Source organism: Gymnogyps californianus, chromosome 18, assembly GCF_018139145.2.
Source record: "Gymnogyps californianus isolate 813 chromosome 18, ASM1813914v2, whole genome shotgun sequence".
Taxonomy (NCBI): Eukaryota; Metazoa; Chordata; class Aves; order Accipitriformes; family Cathartidae; genus Gymnogyps; species Gymnogyps californianus.
In genome coordinates, this window is record NC_059488.1 from 2,186,479 (window position 1) to 2,207,123 (window position 20,645).

Below are 20,645 nucleotides of genomic sequence, written 5' to 3' on the forward strand. Positions count from 1 at the left end.
TGACTTGCTCGGAGGCTGGGCTACCCATGTGGAAACTGCATCAATGCGACCGAGTCACGCGGTGGCTCCGACAGCCGAACCACATCTTCTGCGAGTGATGCTGGCCATGCATGTTGCTGGGAGAGCATATTGCCTTGCTTGGTGCTGCCATTGGGAGCAACTTTTGGGACCCCTGGTTTTCTGCAGGGGGTTCAAAACTGTGAACATGAAGTGCTCACAGGTTCACTTCCAGCCCGGCTTTCTGTTGGTGCATGTGAGCTGGGCAGGAGCTTGACCGAAATGACTTGTTGGATCATGCCGCCTGTAACGTAGAAGAGGGGCTTTCACTTTGTGGAGTCTGTGAGCTCTTCTTAAGGGTCCTGGAAAGGCTGTGAAGTTTCATGCTCCTAGCAGGAGACTTGAAATCACTGCCTGCGTGTTCATCTGGGGCTCTGCAGGTCAGGCAGCTGGAAAGTCTCCAGGTCTTGGTGGAGACTCAGTGGCTACTACCCTCTGGGACTCCCATCTCCCTTCCTTCTGCATTACAGTAACAGGACTTGCTCCCTCTCCCTTTCAGATGGAGCAAGTCCCCTTACTGCAATGCAGAAGCTGCACAGGAGAGTTGATGTATTCCAGTCTATCAATTCACTTTCCAAAAGTAAGGATAACGGGTATAAGATGAACGTTGAATGGCGCCCAATAAAAGGCAGAAACCCTTGAAGCGGCAAACAAGGACTGGGTTACTCGAGTCATTCATATTAGCCAGGCTTTACCCCGTAACCAGCAAGCAAAGGCACCTGCTACATCTCAAACCGCTTCCTTTAACCGAGTGAGGCTTCCCAAGAAGGGAATAGGAGAAGCTGCCCCACGCCTCTGTGCCTGTCCCAGCTCTGCAAGGCATCAGGCCTGGCAGCGAAGGCAGTGACTGGCTTTGTGCCTCCACCTGGTGACAAGACCGGGCGTTGCATTTTAGCCTACATAATTCGGTTTTATTTGGGGGGACGGGGAGGGAAATTGCCGGGGAGGTGTTCTGGGTGGGGTGATGGGAATGAGCAGATCTTGCTCCTCTCTGTAAGGACAAAGTGTATAAATAGACATCTCTTCGTTTTCTCCTGACTTGCCTTTGTAGTGATACACGATGGGATGCTTGTCATAGTATTTATTCTGCTTGCCTTTGCACTGCAGGTGGGATGCATGCTAACTGGGGTGCCCTAGGGTCCCCGTGGGGTGGCTGAGCGAGCGGAGGGGCAGAGGTGCAGCTTTTCATAACGTGAAGGATGCACTGAGTCACACGCCACCTCCTCTGCCTCCTACCTGGATCGCAGTGTCAGTGGGGGGGATTTACCCTTCTCTTTTCCCCACCTCCCCCTGTCACATAATCCACTTAATCCCCTGACAACAGGACTCTCTTACTGTCAGCTCTGCGGAGCCAGTATTGCTAAAGGGCAAGCTGTCTCCTCCGTCTTGCATCAACAAAAGAGCTAGCCAAATCTAGAGTCTTGGTACCTCCAGCAATGATCCTACAAAGCAGAATAAACACAGCTTGATTTAATAGGTATCCAGGTCTCCTCTTAGCGCTGCCACTTTAAAAACAAAACCTCTCATGTTTACACCTATTTAACAAATATGGATAGACCTTAGTGCTTTTCTTACTGAAGGCAACTTTGGGAGCTGCCTGATGTTACTGGATTGCACTGTGGGTCCAGTTCAGCCGTCATGCTGCCCTGGGAGGGAATCCAGAATCTGGATGGGAGTCCTTGGAGGGTGGATGGGATGGGGGAGTCTGAGTCTGTAGCTGTTGTTTTAGCTGTGCACTGAGTCTTGGCTCTGATCAGCACCCTCAAGGCTGCTGTTGCAGAGCGGGATATGGTTGAAGAAAACCAGTCTTGAAATTTTTTCCTTGGCTCCTGTTGTCTAAGCATCAATACCTGAGGTATTGCAGGTCCCTCCTTGGGACCGGGGGTGGCTTTAGGCCTGGGAGATGGACCTCTGGTTCCAGCTCCTAAACACTGTGCAGTCTGAGTGGGGCTTGGTGTGTGGCTAAGGCTATAGCGGCTTGATGCCCACCAGACCTCCTTACCACCCTCAGACAGTGCCTGTGCTTTCTCACCTTCCCCCTGACTGGCTGTAGCCTACTTGAGGAAAGATAAACACACAGCATCCCTTCTCCATGCCCTGTGTCAGTAGTCTGGGGCTAACCACTTGCTATGGCACTGGGATCCCTTAAACCCTGCCCCAAACTACCTTACTTCCAGGGTATCTTGACGTAGAACCAGTCATTGGGAATGGAGACATCTCCTGTCCCAAGGAGAGGTGGGTGGCAGCAGATGCGCCTGTTGACTCAAGCACTGCTCATCGGATCTGGAGTTGTCCAGTGGGCTGTAGGCAGCTGAACAAGTTGTGTGGTGTTCCTCAGGTGGTGGCCTCTCTCTCCAGAAGGTCATGCTCTCCAGAAGATCACACCATTCCAAGGCAATGGCCTATCCCACTTACTTACCTTTTACTCTTGTTTCCCGCAGGGGTCCTGACAGCTGGAGAGCACAACTTCCCCTTCCAGTTCCTGCTGCCAGGTACGATGCAGATAAATGGCTGAAGGAGCTTCCATGTAAGCCTTGGCTTTTGCAGCCTCTCGAGGTGTGCTGAGCAGGACTCGGCTGGTCACTTGGCCCAGAGACGCTAGAGAGAGCGTAAGGTTAGCCACAGACAGCAGAGGAGCTTAGACAAGCGGGTACCTGCTGCGTTGGTGCGAAGCTGGGCCTGAGCTGTTGCTGATGCCTCTCCAAGCGTGACCCTGCGAGCTCTCTGGGTGTGCGCAGGGGTCCTGGCCTGTGGCTAGCCAGCCGTCCTGCACACTGCGCTCGGGGAGAGGATCTCTGCTCTTCCACCTGTGGTTGCAGAGGATCCCTTCTGTAAGGACCTGGCAGCACGGTCTCCAAGTGACCTAAGTGTTCAGCCCCAGGTCTTTTTTGGGGGAATCCCCATGTGCTCTGTCTCTCAGGTACTTGAAGAATTCCTCGGGTGAAGAGGAAAGCTGTTTAAAGGGACTGGACTTCCAGTTCAGAAACGCTTGGCCTGACTCAGCCTTATGATCCTTTTCTTTCTCTCTCGACTCCAGCCTCTGCTCCTACATCATTTGAAGGCCCTTTTGGCAAGGTCCTCCATCAGGTGAAAGCTGTGATAGACACACCTCGCTTCTCCAAGGACTACAAGTGCAACAAGATCTTCTATGTTCTCTGCCCTCTCAACTTGAACGACATCCCTGACATCGAGGTAAGAACAAGGAGGAGCGTGGCTGGGAAGTGCCAAGGCTTCAGCACTTGTCCTTGTCCTGCGTGCTGTCTGGGGAGTAATTGTGTGGTTGGACAACTCTCTGACTGCATGCCCTGACTGTGCAAGAGCAGGACAAGGACTCCTGATCTGTCCTGCCTTGCCATCAGTCCCTGCTCCAAGTGATTTTTGACTCTTCCGCATGTTGCTTTGAAAGATTTCGGTGAATTTTCAGCACACAGAGAGAGGTGTTGGCCAATAGCACCAGGTGCTTGGAGAGACCTGGGGTTGGGGAACTTGCTTTGGAGGGAAGAGCGACTAATAGGACAGCAAAACTGGGGGGATGGAGAAGTGAGACCTGTTGTCTGTGGCAGTGCTGTGTTGCTGGTTCTTTGCATCCTCTTAGACCAGAAATTTCTTCTTGCTTGTTTTGCATCTCTGAGTGTTTTCCTGGAGGCTCTCTGACTCTCTTGAGCCAACATCTCTGTCTCTCTGCTGTCCTGCAGCAGCCCAACACTATGTCAATCACCAAGAAGTTCAACTACAAGCTTGTGAAAAGTGGCAACATTATCTTGACTGCCACCTCGGATCTGAAAGGGTACGTCGTGGGGCAAGCAATCCAGCTCCGCACGGACATAGAGAACAAATCGGGCCGGGACACCGGGGCCGTGGTAGCCAGTCTGCTCCAGGTAAGCATCCGAAAGGGTGATTCTTTGGCTTGTGCTCGTACTCCACCCCCCTGAGGCCTCTGTGAAACTGGGGCAGTTCTCACCAGTGTGCATCTCTGCTGTGTGTGGCTGGGAGGTGGCAGCGAGGAGTCCTGGCTAACCTCTGGCTAACTCTGTTTCTCTCTACCTTCCTAGGGAAAGAGGTGATAGAACTTGTCTTGCTTATACCAATCAGTCTATCATATAATGATGGGTATTTCTGCTCTGTAATATGCACGTTAGGTTTGTGCTCGTGCTTATTTGACAAAGCAGTTGGGTGGTTTTGTGTCCTGACTTATATTTGTGGGAGACAGAAGACCATCTGCAGTGTTCCTGCTTAGCTGTATTTTCTTCTGTCTGTACAGAAAGTGGCTTATAAATCCAAGCGCTGGATTTATGACCTGAGGACCATCGCAGAGGTGGAAGGCTCAGGAGTGAAAGCCTGGAAACATGCAGAATGGAGGGAGCAGATCCTCGTTCCGGCACTGCCCCAGTCCATTCTGCAGGGCTGTAGCCTCATACATATTGACTACTACATCCAAGTGAGTACATCAGTGCTCCTGGGGAGCTCCAGTGGGCTGTGCTGCAACGTCGGTGCTCCCTTCTGGGTTGAGCTTGATCGCTGAACTCCGTAGCTGTGTGGTGCGGGTGGCCCTCGCATCAGGTGAACCTTCCCAATGCAATGTGTAATGAAGGGGATGCCACTGTTTTTCCTTCTCTTCCAGGTTTCCCTCAAGTCACCGGAGGTTTCGGTCACTCTCCCCATTTATATTGGTAACATTGCTGTGAACAGGGTGCCTCTGAGCCCCTCCCGGTCCATCCAGCACATACCATCTGCAGTGGTACCCAGTGCCCCCCCGGAGGAAGAGGAGGCTGCCAGCGGTTATCACCCGATGGACAATGTCTCAATCCCCACCAAAAGCCATTCCCAGCAGCAGCCATTTAGCTACGCCCCAGGACTGAGCTTCCAAGAGATAAGGGTGGACTCGGAGCAGACGGGCTCCCCAAACCATCCCACGCTCTGCCTGTCGACAGGAGCCACTGTCCCTTACTACGCTGAGGGGAACGTGGTGCCCGTCCCCACGGCCAGCTCTCTCATTTTGCCTCCGGAGTACAGCACGTGGGGCTACCCATACGGTGAGCAGCACGCTCCCGAGATCTAAACGGGCTGGCAGCGTGGTAGTAAACGTCTCCTACCGCAAGAGTCTCTTTGCTAGCTGTGAACTGGGTGGGAATATAGGGATGTCAGCCTGCCGGGGCCTGATGTCAGAGGGGATCATGAGATCTCTCTGCCTGCTTTAGCCTATGGAGGAGTCCCCTCTTAACAGCTATAAAAGCCGGCTGTCTGTTCCCACGTCTACGCCCGTGCCGGCCCTGGGCTCATCGTGAGAGGATCTCCCTGTTCTTAAATGAGCTTTCAGCCTCCCACTGATAGAAAAACTTCTTGGCTTGTGGTGAGGCTGGTGGGAGCAGAGCCAGGAAAATGGCGTAACTGAAATCTTCTGTCTGACTTGGAGTGGGCCTGCAGCTGGTCTGAAGAGACAAGCTGCGGGGGCGGGAGCTGAGAGACTGTCCAGGGTGGAAAAGCTTGGGGAAATCCCAGCGTGCTGGATTCCTGGAGCTGTGCTTGTCCCAGGCGGCTGGGGTAGCAGGGACCACCGGTGTCTGTTAGCACAGACAGACTGTTAGCACAGCCCTACCCAAATAAACCCTCTGTTAGCACTGGGGTAATGAAATACTCCATGTGTCACGTCAGCCCTGGCTTGGGGCACACGGAGCACGGGTCGCCTGTGATCTGGAGGTGTTGGAGTACACGAGAATGCTGGTGAAAGAAGGGGAGGAACAGAACAGGGCTTTGAGGTGCTGCTTTTAACCCCCGTAGGCATCAGGACAGGGATGGGACTGGCTGGCTCAAAGTCTGCGTGTGCACACCCAAACCCCATATATTTCAGCGGGGCAGGTTGTGGGGTCCTGGAGAGAGAGTGCCTGCGTGCGTGACACACGTACATGTTAGCAGTTTGCTTTACTCTGCACCGAGTTACATCGACTGGGGTGAAGGGAACCTCCCAAACACCCACCGTAACCGCTCTTATTCTTTCTTTCCCCCGCAGAGGCGCCTCCATCCTATGAGCAGAGCTGCAGCAGTGCCAACTCCAGCATCAGCAACGGCAACTAGCCTCCCCTGCTTCGAGTCCCGCTGGTGCTGCCCACCCCCAGGCGCCACGGTTCACCTGCCTACTGCAAAGTCTGGTACAGCACAAGGCGTCTTTTTATCTCTCTGGCTGCTTGGTGGGGTAAATGGCACATCCCGGCCTGGGCTTTTTAAGTCTCTTTCTAGGGAGGGGGGGGGGGGGAGAAAAAAAAAAGGGGCAGCCAGAGCAGCCTGCCTGTGTGTGTAGGAGAGATCTGGGAAACTGAACCGGCTCCTGCTGCTGCACCAAGTGCTGGAGAACTGGTTTTGCCCCAGGGATGCCCTCTGCAGCAGCCTGTGTTTAAAGTACTGTAGTCAACACTAACTGCTTTACTATCAAAGCACCTGCGATGCCTTATCTGAAATGCTCCTGACTTGGCATGCCTCCACTGTAGGTGAAGGCTGGGCTGTGTGGACTTTCTCTTCTCTTTTAGGGGCCATGTGCTCTCCAGAAATGGTTTTGACAGCCCTTCCTCCTTGTCCTCGTAGGTCCTAGGGGTAGCTGAAACAGGAGGTTTCTTGGACTAAGCATGTTTGGAAGGTCAGGGACTCCTAAAAAGCCAAAAGCACAAGCCCTCGCTGTACCTGTGTTGTGGGGTGAGTGACTGGCAGCCTTTGGTCCTCTCGCAGTGGGCCGCACCACTGCCGGCATGCGGTGAGAGGAGAGCAGGCTCTGGCAGCGGGGAGCTTGCTGGGACACTCGCTTATAACCCCAGAGGCCCTGGTGAGCTGTGGAGGGAGAGCCCGGTGTTACCGTGGGGTGCCCACCAGCCAGCTTCTGGCCTTTTTCAGCAAGGGCGACTTTTCTCTGAAAAGCCCTGTAGGAGACAGTCCATCCTTGCTCGCTGCTGGAGCGCAGCGCCCAGGATGAACAGCGCTAGTCAGCCTGCAAGCGGGGGGACCCAGATCCCCCGTGTCCCATCTCCCACCCCTGCAGGGTGCCCTCTCCATCCCAGCTGCCGCTGCCTTCGGCAGGCCAGAATTACATGACAATCAAGTTACAAAAGTCTGTCCGATGCTACCTCTGAGTCTGCCCAAGGACCCTGCCCGTGGAAGCCCTTCCTTCTGGGGCGACCCTCTCTCGAGGCTCAGCCTGGCGTCTCTCGCAGGAGCGGTCAGCGCTGCCAAGCCGGTGCACTGAGGGTGCTTGGCCTGGGGACTGTTCTCTCGGCGAGCCGGTACTGGTTTACCGCTTGTCTCCTGAGCCGCCTCTCGAGCCACAGCAGGATGCGAAAATGAGTGAGTGGGAACACAAACTGCTACGCCTCATTTGCAGCCTCCGCTGGACCTGGCAGGTCGGGGGAAGAAGCTGGTGGATGTAAACCAACATTTTTCTTTTGCGCTTTTTTTTTCCCCCCTCCCTTGTTTAGCTTTTTTAGTATTGACTGCCCAAGCTGAGGAAACCACAAACCAGATACTTAAGAGCCACTGGCATCCAGCCATGGCCGAAATTGTGGACTGCAGACCTTTGGCACCTCTGAGAATTGGTCTCCTTGCTGCCTCACACTGGGCGGGCAATATCTGACGAACCTGTTAGGAGCACTACAGCCTCTGCCTCCTCATTTTAGCCCGCCTCTGCCCACCTCTGGCAGGCAGCTGGGGACAAGCCCTGCTTTGCACTCTTTCTTTGCAAATGCTTTTTATTTTTTTTTTTTTTTCTTTTTTTAAGTGTTGAACTGCTTTAAGGATAGTGTAGAGAAGGTGCCGTTCTGCACAGTGCTGGCACAACATGCACCAATGTTGATAGAATGATTGTCATTTGTCCCTGAATATATATATATATATATATGAGATGAAGTTTTGTTTTTAATGATTGAATTCAGAAATACAAATTTTAATGCTGTATTTAATAAATTATTCTAAGAGAAATGCTGTGCTTTTTCATCCATTTCTGATGCTTATCCATGTGCCTGTTTCATGCCAAATCCAGGAATGCACCTTGCTGATTTCTTACAAAATGAAGCAAGTTTTTTGCTCTCACCAGGAAGGATGGTGACGTCTGCCAAGGCAGCTCGGGGAAAGCAAGCACGGTGCAGCCTGACCGCGGTGCTGGGCTTGTAGTTCCAGAGGGTTGGAGGGAGTTTGGCACCATGTGGGCTCGGCTCTGGAGAGAGCAGCCACTGCACTGCTGCTTCCCCGGCCCTGCGTCCCGCAGCCCTGGTTTGTCCGAGTGGCCCACGGGTCTTGGGCAGAGCTCTCTGCTGTCTGCCTGGCGAGGTGGGCTGGTGGGGAGGAAGGGGAGAGTGGACGCTCCCTTCAAGAGGATGGAGATGGAACAGCCAAGGTCTGGCTGGAAGGGCTGGAGACCACCAGCCCATGCCCTCTCCTAAAGAGCCATTTGGAATAAACTTATTAAAAATGGAAGAAGGCTCCTCCCCACACCCACGGTTTGGTGATACCATGTCTGAGGCATGCAGGTGTTGCCTCAATGTTGTCATTGCAAGTAGCCTGAGGTGTGATCTGTGTCTCAGACACGAGGATCCTTCTTCACCCTCTGCTCAACTTATGCTTCTGCCCAGCTTTCATTATTTAAGATTCTCTCCTTTGCCTGGTGGTCTGTGCCTGCCATGAAAAGGATTCTTGATACGCAGGGGGTCAAAGGCAGGTGCCTCTTTGTTCGTAATGGTATGTCTCTTCCCCAGTGCTCTTCCTCCCAGCTAGTTGGACCTGTTTTGCCTGGCTCAGCCCATAGCTCCTGGGGCCTTCCTTGCTGTCGGCAGTACGTATCCCTCCTTTCAGGCCTCAGCCCAAATCCCTTCCACGCCTCTGGAAGAATTCCTATGAGCTGTCAATGCTTCTGGACGTGCTGGGTTGGGCTTACAGGCCCCTGACCCAGCCGGGGTCTGAGAGAGGCAGCCTGGGCCGGGACTGGGTTCCCGGTTCCTTGTTCTCCATCCCTGAAGCTGAGCTGCTGGTGACGTGTCCAGCTCATGTTTCTTGGCTGGAAGACTTGAACGCTGTTTGGTTACTGTGGCCAGAGCCACTGGGATGCCCTTCTAGACCCCCAGCCAGTGTCTGTCCTCCTTGTTTAACCTTTACAGTTGGGAATGCACCGTTGACGGTGGAGACCATGGAAAGGAGAGGCTGTATCTCGCACAGCTCCTGTGTTATGCCCTGTGTCTCTGCAGTGCACCTGAGCTTGCCCTCCCAAACTGTATTTGCTACAGACTGGTCCTTCAGCACCTCTTGCTGTACATGGTGCCCCCTTTGCAAAGCAAGGAGCAAGTGGGGCCCACTCTTCTTCACTGGTGAGGAGTGTCCATCTCTGCTGGCTGCTGTGGAGGGAGCAGGGAGGAGTCGGAGCTAGACCTCATGGTGATCCTCGTTCTTTTGGATGCTAGGGCTGGGCACGCACAGCTCCTGCAGAGAGAGGCCTCTCTCAGACCTGCGAGGCAGCTCTGGCCAGGATGCAGCAGGGTATCGCCCTAACTTTGTCTCCGAGCAGCCTTGCTGTTGTGCAAGCGGACAGAAATAACTGGCAAAGCGCTGTGGTTTTCAACGTTCCTGCCCAGCCTTGCCTGTCCCCCCGCGCTGCGGCAGGGAATCGAAGCCTGACGCAAAGAGCCTTGTTCGTGTTTCAGGGACCCCTTTGAATCGGTCCAGAGCTGCAGGATGGAGGAGTTGGTCCAGCTCTTCTTAAACCTACCCGCAGTTGTGGCCTCAGGGTGCTATGGCAGCGAGGTCCTCGGGGTATACGAGTACTTTGGATGAGCACGATGGGGCTAACACCAATGTTTGGGTGTGAGTATGGTCCCCTCTGGAGAGGGCGAGTGGACAGTCCCTCTGTCCTGTGCCTCGCTGCTGCCTCTCTTCTCTGCAGCCTCTCTGGCTTCAACCTCTTTAAGTCCTGGGGAGCTCCTATAAGCCCCGGGTCATCCCTCCCTCCTCTTTCTGAACTCCGGAAGAAAGAGGAAAAAAAGCCCGTTTTTCCGAACCCAGCTCTGGGTAAAAAACTTCAGTGCACAGGAATTCATTCAAATTTTGGCTCAAATTTTTTAAGCAGTTGTGTTTTGGTTTTGTTTGAAATGGGGAGGGAAGTGGTGGGGTGCGAGGGAAGCTTGTGAGCCGATTGTTTCCAAAGTCAGCATTCAATGGAAAATACCAAAAATATCTTCTGCCCCTTTTTTTTTTTTCTTCTGCTGCTTCTTTTTTGTCCTTCATGGCTTTGTTCTTGTCCCGCTCTCCACATGTGCCGCCTCCATATTTTTGGCTTTTTCAGTGTGGTTTGTGTCCTACTAAACTCCGCTTTGGCACCTGTTGTCCCGCTGCCCGCAGGAGATGGGGAACGGGGAGACGGGGGACGCCAAGGCTCTTCTTTTTGTTGGAGGGTGATTCTTTTTTAGCTTTCCACTGAACTTTCAGTAGTTTTGTAAAAGTAAATATTTTCTGCTAGGAAGTTTTCCTGTTGAGCCAACACAAGAGAGGAGATAAAGGGTGTTCTGGGGTCCGTTTGTTTTTTATTCTGTCTTTTAAAATATTTCCAACTATCTGCAACAGGAATGTCCCATCCCTCCTCCCCAAGAGAGACTGGTGGGGTAAAACCCTCAAAACTTGTGCCCTTTCTTGTACCAATACTCGTGGCTGTAATTCTTTATTCCTGTGGTTCTCTTTACAGATTTTAGGGTTTTATACAACAATATTTGTGATGGCTCTGTACAACCTAAGACTTCTGTGCAATTTATTACTGGATTTTAAAATGTAAACTAGCAGTTTTACATGTTTAACCACAGCTTCTGGGGAGTATTTTTGTCCTGGGTTTTAAACCACCAAATGTAAAGAACTGAAAAATGTAAATAAAGATCTCCTTTTTTTAAGACCACGGGTGCTTTTGCTCGGGGTAGATGTGTGATGAGCGCCGACTGTGCGCCGAGACCTGCCGGGAGGGCCTGGCACAGCGGGCGAGAAGTGGCTCCTGGCTTTCAGAGGAGGCATCCGCGTTTACACCTGAAGCTGAAAAGACCTGAAGAAAACACCTAAAGCTGATTTATAGCCAGGGCTAAAGCAAAGCCACGTCTCCTCCAACTTAGTGGGGGAACCGCTGGGGTGGGCAGACACTGGTGGGGTGATCTAAACGGTGCCTTGCTCCCATGATGGAGAAAGGTCCAGCTGGAAGGACCCGGGCTCCCAGCCGGAGGAAGCACTGGGGCGGTTGGGTTGTTGTCTTCCTGCTGGCAGGAATCCCAGGATATGGAGGTCCGTCCCTGCTCGCCCCGCTCGGTGCGGGAGAGGGCGATGTCAGCCTGGCTGGAGGCCGGAGCCGGAGCCGCCATGGCGAAGCTGTTTGCTGGCTCCATGCTGCCTGCCTGGGGCTGAGCCCCTGTCCCGGCCTCCGCGGCTCCTCGGGGCTCAGGAAAATGGGGAGTTCGTGGCAAAATGGATCTCGTCCTCGCCCCGCTCGCGTGAATTAGCACGTGAGGCTAAGCCAGTGGAGCCGCAGGGTTTGAGGTGGGACGAGAGCCGTGGCAGGCTGCGAGGGCTCTGTGTGTTCCCAGTTATTTCTGCTGCTTGCAGGAGCCTTTTCCCTTCCTGATGGCCCAGGGAGGTTTGTCCCGGTGGCTGCAGTGTCCCCAGCTCCGGCTGAGAAAGACAGAGGCCCAGAAAATGTAAGGGGAGAGGTGCCACCAGACCCACCAGCCTGATCGGCCGTCCTGCCCTACCAACCTCCCTCTCGCCCCCGTCCCGAAGGTGTGAGGGCCCCTGCGGGTGCCGGGACCTGGGTGCGTGGTGGTTTGTAGGAGCAGGGATGAAGGCGGGCGATTCCCTCCCTCCCATGTCAAGTTGAGCATCCCCAGTGCAGGATGGTGGTGATGTTCCAGGGTGATGCTGGCCCTCGCTGGAGCCGAGGCTTTCCTGACGCGCTGTTTCAAGGTGCTGGTGGTTTTTCTTTGTGCAGGGAACGGTGGCTTGGTCCTAGGGGGAGCCAAGGGGGAAGGACCCCCATCCCTGCCACTGCCATCCTCAGCCGGCTCAGCTCCTTCCTCTGCCTGAGGCAGGAGCGATGGGACCCCAAGGGGGCCCCTCTGGGTCCCCCCACAGCGGCAGGCACCGGAGGGGCCATGGTGGGGGCTCCGCAGGGATGTTGCCTTGGCCCTGCCGGAGCTGCCGGTGCATGGGGGGGTTCTCTGGGGGGGGTTAATTAATTAGCTGCTGCTAAATTGGGGTAGGGGCTGCTTCGATGGGATGAAGCAGGGCTGGGGGCGAGGCGGTGGGCGGGCAGGGCTGGGCTGGGCTGGGCTGGGCTGGGCTGGGCTGGGCAGGCCCGGCGGGGCGGGGCGGGGCGGGGCGGGGCGGGGCCGGGTCTCCCCCGGCGGCGGCGGCGGGTCCCGCCTCCGGCCCGGGGACTCTTATTTTGACCGCGGCGCGGCCGGGCGGGGGCAGCAGCCGCTGCCACCGCCTTCGGGCCGCGCTCTGGGGCCGGGCGGGGCCGCTCCGGCTCGGTGAGGCCGCGGGGGCCGGCGGCCCCTTCCCCTCCCGAGGGCGGCAGTGCCCGGGGCCGGGCGGGCTGCAAGGCCGGCCGCTGTGTGTCCCGCCGGGGCCCGGAGGGAGCGGGGCCGCCGGCTTTCGGCTCTTGCTGTGTTTTGGGGCCTCGCCTGAGGCACTGGGGGTCTTCTGGGGTCTGTCACACCCCCCCCCCCCCCCGCCCCGAGAAGCCTCCACACCCCGACACTCGCGGTTTGCTGCGGGGGAGACGCTGCAGGAGCGGCCGTGGCAGCCGTGGGCAGCGGGGATCGGCCCCAGTCTGGGGCTCGGGGGTGTCAGCCCGGTGAGGTGGCCGAGGGCCAGGGCTCGATGGAGGAGTTACGGGCGCACGTGGGCCGTGCTGGGCTGCCCGGAGCGGGGCGTCTGGCAGCGCCGAGGTCACTTTGTTGTCAGAACTTGGGCCGAATCCGAAGTTACCCAGGTTTGTGCGGGCACCGGTGGGCACCACTGCTCCCTCCTGTGCTCCGCCATCCCAAATCCTCCTGCTTTCAAGAAATGCCTCTTTTGATGCAGTGACGGCCTCCCGCACCCCGCGGGTGCTAACAAAGCTGTGCCGGGCGAGGAGGAGCACCCGTCCCGCGAAGGTGTCGGGGCGGGAGCGGTGGTAACCCCAGACGTAACCCCGGCAGCAGGCTGGGATTTCTGGAGGAAGTCTGCAGAAGCAGATGGTGGCCAGGGCCCCTCACGGCCGCTGCCTGCCTGACTGGGAGCGCGGGAGGGCGAGAGCCTCGCTGCAAAGCAAATGGAACCACACGTCCGTCTGCCCGCTGAGAGGAGCAAGGTGTCGGTGCGGGGCTGCAGGATATCGGCCCGTGGACCGAGGGAGGGAGCGTTTTTCTTCAGGAGAGCTGATAATAAATGTGTAAATTGACGTCAGGGCGCTCGAAGGCTCCCGTTTCCCTCCAAGAAACACGAGCTCCCCTGCCCAGGGAAGCTGGCACAGCGGCCTCTGCCCGGCCCTGCGTCCCCCCGGGCACTAGTGTGATTTCCCTGGGTGGCAGCCGAAGCAGTTGTGGGGCCGAGGAGCCCTTGGAGGTGTTTATCTTCCCCCCCTTGCGGTATCTTCTGCTTTAGTGAAGAGCTGTAAAAGAGCTAATTGTTTTGCAATCATGGATTTACGGGCCTGGGCATTAAGAGGGGCCCTGTGGGATTTGGGAGGGTGAAAGCAGCTATTGTGGGTGCTCCGAGTGTGGGAAGGGAAAGGGAGCGGAGCGGCTGGAAATGACACCCCCTCCCCCCCCCCCCCCGGGACCCTCTGGGGCAGCACTGGGGCAAGCTGCTCCCTCCTCCCTGGCACATCCATCCCTGTCTTTAGCTAAGATGGACTCCTAATAGCTTGGACGCATAAAAATAGCACAAAAGTGAGAGAAGTTACACCAGGAGATGGTTTCAAAGGGTGAATTTTGGCAGGAGGATGGAGGGACTCTGACTCTGGGATCTTCCTGCGTGGATTTTGTTTAGGTTTTTGGGCAAGTGCTGCCGCTGGGCTCTGTCATGGCGGGGTACTCCTGAAAGTTTGGGAAACTCATTGTCTACTCCATTAGGAACGGCTGGTGCTCTTCCCCGGCACAGCACCAGACGGGGCGCCGAGCTGCTGCCGTGGGCGGTGGGATAAAACCCACGGTGCGAGGGGCCAAAGCCGCCGTCTGGGGGGCTCTTGGTACGAATAGGAAAGAGTCCGTGGTTTGGGGGGTGTCGGTGAGGCCGTCCGTGGGAGCGAGGGGCCCTGTCCCCATCCCCCCCTGTCCCCGTCTCACCCCATCCTCATCCCACCCCCAGCCCGGCTCCGGCTGTACGGCAGCCTCCTGACGGGCGCCGCCATGACGCCGCACGGCCAGAGGAGCCCCGCGGGGGCCGCCATGCTGCCGCACGCATGCGCGTTGGCCGGCGGAGCGTCTCCATTGAGAAGAATGAGGGGAAAGGGGCGGAGCCAAGGCGTGAGGAGCCGCCGAGGGGGCGGGGCTACGCTCCGGGGCTCCGGCCATGGCCACAGTGGATGCCGAGGTGAGTGAGAGCGGCGGCGTCCATCTACCCGGGCGGGGGGAAGGAAGATGGGGGAGCGTGGAGTGGTATCGCCCAGGGCCAGGCGGGTTCTGTCGGAGGCCGGGAGGGGGGCCGTGCCCCCGCCGCCCCATGGTTCAGTCCAACTCCTCTGAGGGGAAGAATGTGGGAGCTGCTGCCATTGTGTGTAGGGGGGCCCGGGACTCTGTATAAGTAACACCCCTCCACGGTGAGTCAGTGGTATGGGCCATACAGATTCCGGGGTTCCCCCAATGGGAGCGAGTGCGTGTGGCGGAGGCGGGGGGGAGCGGCGAGGGCGCCATCCATGTTCCGGGGCCCCCCCCCCCCCCTCCCTCATGCGGCGGGGCGCCGGGCGGCGCTGACGCGGCTCCATCCAGAGTCCAGGGCCGGCCGGGCGCGGCGGCGGCGGCGGCCGGGCCGCCGCTATGAGCCATGCAGGGTCCCGGGCGGCGGGCACGCGCCCGTGCGGGGGCAGGCATGAGGCATGCAGGGCCCCGGGCCCGCGCGGCGGCGGCGGCGGCGGGGCGGCCCCGGCCCGGCCCCCGGCCCGCCCCGGCAGCCTGGCCCCGCGCGGCGGGAGGAGCTGTCGGCCCGGCCCCGCCCGGCCCCGCCGCAGGCCGGAGCCCTCCGCGGCCGCAGCGCTGCCCCGAGAGCCCGGCGGCCCTGCGGGCGGGAAGCTGTGCCGTCAGGCGGGCTGTGCCTGCGGCCGCCTCCCGGGGGGCCGGCCGCGGCTGCAGCCTCCGGCTTTCTGGGAAACGGGGGCCGAGACGGGGCGCGGGAAGGGCCGCGGGGAGGTGGCGAAGTTGCCTTTGGAGAGGAAAACCCTGAGTTTTTCCCTCAGAAAACTCTCCGAGTTCCCTCAGAGGCCGAGCGGCCCGGGACAGCAGCTCCGTTCCCCCGGGCTGACTCTCCCTCGGCTTTCCCTCCGTGCGGCGCGCTGGAGTGGGCCCAGAAGCCGCCCGTGGCCGTCCGTCAGGCCGAAAAAGTCGCCCTTGTGGGAGAGCCGAGGGGGTGTCGGGGGGCGAGAGGGGAAGGCTGCGATGGGCTCTGGGGCGCGCAGGAGGTGCAGCAGCTTCGCAGCAGTTCGCCGGCGAGCCCGGACTGCCAAGGTGCCGGCCTCCGCAGAGCTTTTATTCCCATTATTGGTATTAGTGGTTTGAAATGCACTGAGCGCAAGGCTTGAGGAAATACCGGAATCGCATCCAAAATCCCCCAAGAAAATGAAGTTTGCCACGTAATGACAATTAGCCGTAATTAGCCAGTTCTGTAAATGTCCCCAAAGAGTACAGCGCACAGCTCAACTACCCCATAAAATTATGCGAGTGGCACACGGAGCTGAAATACTTACTGCGCTTGCGGTGTTTCTTTATGCCAGACTGAAACTTTTCCCCCGGTTTTGTTAGAGAACATAAACTCTTTTTATAAGTCTGTTTGCCCTCAGGTAGACACTAGATTGCAGCGTGCTGGCTGCTGAGCCTTCACATGCACAAAGAGAGCAACGAGATAATAATGCAGGTGTACATTCATATACAAACTAAACAAGAGCTGGAGATGAGCGGATGCGCCATAACCGTAGCCAGATGCAGTTACCGATCAGCATCTCCCGACAGCGGGGTTACACCTTACCGTTGAGGTGTGACAGGCTGTGCTGCAGCCTTTCCCAGCTTTCTCTCTGAAATACTGCGTCCAGAGGGTTGTGCTGCGGCAGGGAACTTCTGCCCTGTGTGGGATGAAGTTTGTGGCACAGCCACGCAGGTGGCAACAGCAGTTCGTTGCGAAGCGCTGCCAAGGCAGCTCCAATTTATTACTCGGACAAGATTCCCATCATCTTTGGTGGGAGTTTTGTCCAAGGCTTTCCTTATGCTTTCTGTTCCGTCACAACTGCATGTCAAGGCCTGATCCTGCTGCCCCTCCTTTGTGCTTTTGAAGAGGATCAGGTGTTAATCTTGCTGTGTGATAGAGGAATCAGCCCTCAGGTGCTTCTGTCACTCCCTGGTCTGGTTTTGCCTTCGGCTGCCTTGGTGTGATTGCTTTCAGGAGAATGGCATGGCTGTAACCTGGGCAGGAGTTGGCTCGTAACTCATCAACTCGTAGTGCACAGGTTAGTCTTAACACTACAGATGCGCACCTTTTATTTTGGGAAGCGTCTCCCAGGAGTCCTGGCTGGGTCTGCTCTGTATGCAGAGCATTAAGAAGCATTGCTCTTAGAATCAGGCTTAATATCCACAGATGTTGCCGTGGATTATGGGGAGGGAACGGTGACTCATTTGAAGTTTAATTCCTCCCTTCCCCCATAAACTCAGTTAAATCTGAGGCCAGATCTGCCTTTGCTTATACCCCTCTGAGGCCAGAGGGGAGGAAGTTGGTATAAATCAGGCTGGAATTTAGAGACCAGAGGAGATGCTCTTTGCTTCCCCAGTGCTGGAGGGGGAGAGCAAGGACTAACATCCCGCAACTGTGGTGTTCTGCCATGTGCAAGGCGGAGCAGAAATGAGGGATTATTTCACTTGGTCAAGAGAGGTGCAGAGGTGTGTTCCTGGGAGGAGATACTTGCTGCGAGCGAAGAGCTGGGTGGGAGTGGGTGGGTTGGAAGAGTGCTGCAGACAGAGTTGTTGGCAGTGAGTTAACTCAAGACAAAAGCTTCCAGTATAGAGTAGCTTCTTGCCAAATCTTAGTGTTGATGGGTGAGGGAGAATCTCTCTGAGCACCAAGTTCTTCGTAAGTTCTGAGCTGTAAACTTCAGTGGTTATTCTCTTCTGGCTGCCTTACTCGGAGGGTGCCCCAAGTAATCTCTGTGCTTTGGGAAACGGTTGAGCTGCCAGGTAAGTAGTAGCCGTGCTGCAGTCATTAGGTACAATAACCACATTGCTGCAGAGAAGCCTGGTTTTGCTGTTGGTTTTCTTTAGCAGGTGTCTTATATTCAGTCCGGTTTGGGGCTTTTATGTATTTTAGGCCTACTGCAAATACAGCGCTAAAGATTAAAGTTTAAGGAATTGAGTTTGTCATGCTCAGCCGGTTTTATGATAGTGCAGGTTCATTGAATTTGATGCTGCTACTCCAGTTTGCATCAGTTTAGCGAAGAGAATGAGCTGACCTTGTATTTATGTGTTTCCTAAAATGATCGTTTGGTGTGAGCTTGAAAGGGGAGGTTTCAAGCCACGACGTTTTTCCTCAGGCTCGTGCTAACCTCAGGAAGGCTGGTGCCTGCATGCTAAGAAGGAAGTAAGGTGTGTGTGTGGCTTTGAATGAAGTGGTTCTCTTCAGAAGTCACACTGCATTTTTCATCATTTTTTTTCCTCCTATCTGTTCTGATCTGTAACATCTTTTTTTCTGGAGATGCAGCTTTGATCTTTAAAGCGAAGAGACGGCGTGCAAGCCGCATAGAGGACAGATTTCCCCACTGCTCAGCACCCTCCGCTGAGGCCGGATCTCCGACGAGTTCAGCACCCAGCAGCTCCCCCCGTTTTAAAGGCGAGGACTCGGCAGGCTGAGCAGTTTCGCAAATCAGGCTCGCGGTGCTGAGGCTTTGCCCTGGCTTTGATCCTTGCTCTCATCCCCTCAGCCAGCTGGTGCCGGGAGCTCTGTAGGCAGCCCCTCCGCCTGTTCAATGAACTCCCTACTGGATTAAGGGGCAACATTCACTCATGTCAAAGCGCTTCCTATTCACGGGTCCCTGGCTGGAAGGAGGTTGCTGTAATAGGCCACCGAGTGCAGGAGTGATAATAGGAAAAGCCAGGACCTAATGAGCAGTGCCTTTGAGCAGTGAGCACGTAGATGATTTCTTCAGTTTCCCACTTTCTGTTTTGCAGGTGACGCGAAATCCAGGGCTTCTTTCAGGCCTGCCCTGCCCTTCCTCCTCTCTCATTTACTCCTGCCAGCTGGTATCGCAAGTGAAGAGAGGGCTTTGCTTTCCCAGGGCCGTTGCTGTTAATACGGAGTCTGTTTCAGTAAGCTACATCAGGAAAACTTGGTGCATTTTATAAACCCCGTCATCTTTTCTCCTTTGTGAGCTGTCTGGAAGCCTGCACGTTTTGATGGCTGCAGGACAGCTGTTTTCCTCAGTCTCCTTAGCGCAGTGAGGGATTTTGATACTACATTGACATGCGATTGTGAGCTCAGGCAAAATACCTGTGTTTCCAGTTGTTGTCTTAAATTTCTTCTGGGGTACCAGGGTTAATACGGTTTGCAACATTTTAACTGTGTCTTTGCATGAAGAAAGAAGTTTTTTTCCCCTCTCTGATACTAAACACCTAGTAAGGAGAGTTTATAACTTTATCAATTAGGGGCTTTTGCACAAGGGTTACTTTGTTAACATGTTAAAATTACACACTGCCTTGTCCATGACAAAATTTTAATCCTGTATCAAATGGATGCTGACATCTACTTCCCTAACATGAATTCTCGCACGCAGAGCAAGCTGTGGGCTAGCAAAGGCCATTTGGGAACTCTTTCTTTTCTTCTGTGTAGAGAAACTTTAAATAATAACAGAACGGGCAAATATGACTTCTGAAGTTTTAAGAAAGCCTTAAAAGTGCCCTTCAGTTGTGTTAAGCTAATGTGGCTGAGCCAACGTGACTGAAGAAAGCATCTGAAGAACGTTTTGTCAGTCAAGGCAGAATCAAAGGCTTGGTTTATACTTTAAAAAAAGCTCTTCCAATATAATTATGCTGGCTGGAGAGGATGATTTTTCATTTTTCCTTGCTGAAACAGTCGTACTAATAAAAGTCCTTGCTGTGGATGTAGCTGTATTAGTTTAGAGGTGATTTTAGACTAAGGTAGCTTATTTTTTGCTTTCCAAAGCAGAGGCTTGGTCTACATTTGACAAGTTTTGCCGACTTAGTTATCTGTCCACGAATGCAAAGAAATTGCTCTCCCCTCCACCATAGCTGTGTCAGCAGAAGTCCTGGTAGGAATGCAGTTACCAGCAAAAACCCCAACAACAACAAGAAAAACAAACAAACAGCTCTTCTGTGGAGGGAACTGATTAGAGCTGTGCTGGCAGATAGAGCTGGATGGGCACTCACCTTGCAAACAGCTGTGCCAGCTGATGAAGGCATTAGCATCCCTTAGCGGTTCATTGCCGCTAGCAGAGAGTGATGTACCGGTACCCTGGGGTATCACACTTCCAAATGTGCATGAGAGCAGCTGATATCGAAACGATTAGGGACTGATACTGTTGCGTTGCCACTGATCTGAAACAGTAGTCTGGGGCCTCGCTCTTTATCAGCTCGCCTGACATTTTGTGATCTGTCTCTTCCCCTCCTGAAGCTGAGGCAATGCTGCCTGCATGGCCTCTCTGCTCCAGAAGTGGGGCTGTGGAGGGGATGGCAGCAGGGGAGGGGATGGCAGCAGGCCGTATTCCTCTTGCTTTTCCCTAGCAAAGCGCCTGGAGCAGAGCACAGCTGGTGCCTGTGGTTTGGGTCACTGGGTCCCAGAAAAGGAGGAGGTGAAAGGGGGTTATGATTTGTGCAGGACTGTGAGAGGTTCAAGGCATCTGTTCCGGTGCTTCAGGACACGTTTTGCTGGAGATTTCCCCTTCCTTGACTGTCGTGGAACCCAAAGGTCGCCACTTAAAGGCTCACCTAGCTGCCTGGGTCTCAGGTGGATCAGGGAGAAGTCGTGTGAGTCCATCCTCGCTCAGTGTGTGGGCAGGCACTTCCCGTTGGTGATGGCTGGTGACTGGTTGAAGTGGTAAAGTAAATCTGACAGGGAGTGGAAGAGTTTGCTGTAGCCCTGCTGGCTTAGCTTGGCTGCCAAGCTCTGTGAAATGCATAGAAACCCAGAATAAACTGTACTTATAAAAACGCTTGATGCTGGTATCGTTGCGTCTAAAATAGAAAGGCTTTCCTGCTTTTAATTAAAAATTTCTAGCATAGGCAAAGTATCAAGGACATCCAGCGTATCCTCTTTTCAAGCAGGAGATGTTCTTCCAAGAGGATTCCCGTTTCCGTAATGCCCAGCCTGATCCCCACCATTGTCTTGCCATCTGCCTCCGTACC

The 20,645-nt window shown here is 55.2% G+C and overlaps 1 protein-coding gene across 2 annotated transcripts in view; it reads left to right on the forward strand.

Moving 5' to 3' along the window:
- ARRDC1 (arrestin domain containing 1) overlaps positions 1–6,265 on the forward strand; it is a 36,118-nt gene extending 29,853 nt beyond the window's left edge. The window contains exons 3-8 of one of the 2 annotated variants that reach the window (XM_050908020.1): positions 2,499–2,549; positions 3,095–3,249; positions 3,753–3,935; positions 4,319–4,495; positions 4,679–5,090; positions 6,065–6,265. In XM_050908020.1, coding sequence (XP_050763977.1) covers positions 2,499–2,549; positions 3,095–3,249; positions 3,753–3,935; positions 4,319–4,495; positions 4,679–5,090; positions 6,065–6,129 — 1,043 coding nt within the window. In that variant the 3' untranslated portion in view covers positions 6,130–6,265. The remainder of the gene's footprint in view (positions 1–2,498; positions 2,550–3,094; positions 3,250–3,752; positions 3,936–4,318; positions 4,496–4,678; positions 5,091–6,064) is intronic. The other variant, XM_050908022.1, reaches the window with a different exon arrangement.
- Positions 6,266–20,645: the final 14,380 nt, after the last annotated feature.